The sequence below is a fragment of the Aplysia californica genome, unplaced genomic scaffold, assembly GCF_000002075.1.
Source record: "Aplysia californica isolate F4 #8 unplaced genomic scaffold, AplCal3.0 scaffold00145, whole genome shotgun sequence".
Lineage (NCBI taxonomy): Eukaryota > Metazoa > Mollusca > Gastropoda > Aplysiida > Aplysiidae > Aplysia > Aplysia californica.
In genome coordinates, this window is record NW_004797415.1 from 1294953 (window position 1) to 1297345 (window position 2393).

The following is a 2393-nucleotide window of genomic DNA, read 5'->3' on the forward strand; positions in this document are numbered from 1 at the left end:
AGACCCCATCCACAATGGGCACCCTGTCTGAATTACCCTGCCAATATTTAAACCTTCGAAGTGACTATTCGGACTCGAGTCCGAATACGAAAAAATGTTATTCGGACTCTGATTCTTGTCCAGCATGACATCACTTCCGACTTCCGACTTCCTGTGACTGGTGACTCCGGCTTCCTGTCCTGCCTCACTCGTAACTCGCCTCAGGCTGGGTAGAGACCGGGATCGCTTCGGGCAAAATGGCGTTTTGAGCAGGAGCCGAGGTTTTTTTAAATCTTATAATGATGAATTTGAGGCCGGCCTGAAAAGTTATAACGCTTTTAATAAATGTTTATTTGTCAAGAGGTCATCAGAAGCAATTAAAGATGGCTCGTTAGCGTGTGTCGGGGTCGGATGGGCGGCCTGCACACGTGTGGCTGTGTGCGTGTCGGGGGGGGCGGCACTATCGGTCCGGCGGTCCGGGCGTAGAACGTCGCATACGCGTCAGTCTTTTTTCCCCCGGCAACTGATCATTAATACAATAATAAGCTAGTCTTGACGTAGATCTACGCAATAAATTGTGCGCTGGTCTATGGAATCAAAAGTTGCCGTATGCTCAGCTCTACACAGCAACACAACTTTTTCTTGGTAAACAATCGAGATGACACAGGCTTGTGTATATTTGAACGAATCAGTCTTTTTTTTTTACACAGCTCATAAATAATATGCAGGTGCCAGGTGGTCTGCTAATCTTCAATTTTACCTTTTTCTACAACAAAGAAAGTGGAAAACATGGGGGGTGTGGGGGGGGGGGGGCGTATCAATGAGGCGGCGGGCATCAGATCGGCAGAAAAGGTGTGGGGGAAACTAAAAAATGGCGGAAAATGGAAAGCCCTGAACATTAGATATATAGAACGAAGACACTTCCTTTTTTCCGGACCCGAGTCCGAATAACATTTTTTCATATTTCGGACTCGAGTCTGAATAAGAATTTTTTTTATTCGGACTCGAGTCCGAAGAATATGAAAAAATGTTATTCGGACTCGAACGACGGCCTTAAAAACCTTACGAGGCCTATAAAACTTAAGAAAGTGGCTATTCTCACCCGCCCGGAAGTTCTCGCAAGATCAACTCCTCCCCTCTTCTCTCTCTCTCTCTCTGTCTCTTTCTGAATACTGTCTATCGGTGTGGACGATCAAATTGACCAAAACAAAGTTAAAAAATGATGTTAAAACGCAAAAGTAAATTAATTTGGTTGTCTACAAAGATGCTACGGCTATTTAACTTTTCGAATCGAGCCGAACTACGCGGGTCGCATTTTGTTTTGCCCGGGAAATTCTCGCGCTACTCCTCTCTCTCTCTCTCTCTCCACTGCCCACACAAAATTGTACGCTTTTAGTAGGCTACAGCTGTAATGGAACGTTTGTTCACTGCACAGAATTCTACAATTTTTCTGTTATCACAGTGTAGAATTCTGTGGTTTAGGGTGAACGCAAAATTTGGTGAACGCGCACCGGGTGAGAATAGCCACAAGACTCGCCTGCACCGGGTGAGAATAGAGGTGGCCAAAACTTAAACCCTAACCCTTGTCACAATGAGTGCCAGCCCTCTGCGGAACTCCTCCCAAGATTTTTCTTGAAAATCAACTCCGGGGAATTAAAAAAACATAAAAAACAAGACTTACCACCAACAAAAGATCCAAGGAAGACGAATTTTCGCCTGTGCCTTTTCACGAACGCCCACAAACCACCTATCATGATGCTAGCGCAAACAACTTCCTCAAACTGACAGAAATATCATCAAACTTCACCTTATTCAAATATTTCAATACTACGAAAACCTTTTTTCTTAACCTACGGCTATGAACCGTAGTTTAAATAGTGTATCCACTGCTTTCCGTGCGTTTATCGCTATCATGTATTGGATTGCTTGTACTTTCGACGGATGAAATGAGAGTTCAGCAGGGGAGGTCAAAGTTTACCAAATGATACCATTGTTAACTCCCTAAAAGAAAACTCTTCCGCTCGACTGTAAACAAAACTTCCAGTGTTCAATGTTCAAGAGAGAGAGAGAGAGTGCTGAGTGCTGACTGAAGAAGCACTGCATAGATAGAGTCTGCAAGTCAGCTTTGAGAAGTGATTGAGATTCCAATGTAAGTATTTTTGCGCCTCTTTGAACATTAGCAGACCTCGTTGGGTGATGATAAGAAGTTACAACCTCAGAAAGGGGGAGGGGGGGGGGGGTGTAGTCTGTAGGTCAGATACGGAAATAAAATGCCAACAAAAAGGGGGGTGCCCCCCCCCCCCCCCCCCTTGCTAAAGTCACAAAAATAAAAAAAAAATTTTTGGTCTAAATTAAAAAGGCCCGGGTTCGGAAAGGGGGCCTCCAAACTTTCATTTTTACACTTTTTGTTTGGG

General features: G+C 44.3%; 2 protein-coding genes across 2 annotated transcripts in view; one reads left to right on the forward strand and one right to left on the reverse strand.

Annotated features, from left to right (window-relative positions):
• The window catches only part of LOC101859567 (peroxisomal biogenesis factor 3), a gene marked incomplete at its 5' end in the record, with an annotated part of 24785 nt that extends 23025 nt beyond the window's left edge, over nt 1–1760 (reverse strand). The window contains 1 exon segment of the mRNA XM_005097065.3: nt 1661–1760. Coding sequence (XP_005097122.1) covers nt 1661–1733 — 73 coding nt within the window.
• A 223-nt stretch (nt 1761–1983) lies between these two features.
• The window catches only part of LOC101859326 (DNA ligase 4), a 30975-nt gene continuing 30565 nt past the window's right edge, over nt 1984–2393 (forward strand). Inside the window, exon 1 of the mRNA XM_005097063.3 lies at nt 1984–2128. The gene's annotated coding sequence lies outside the window, so the exon portion shown is untranslated. The remainder of the gene's footprint in view (nt 2129–2393) is intronic.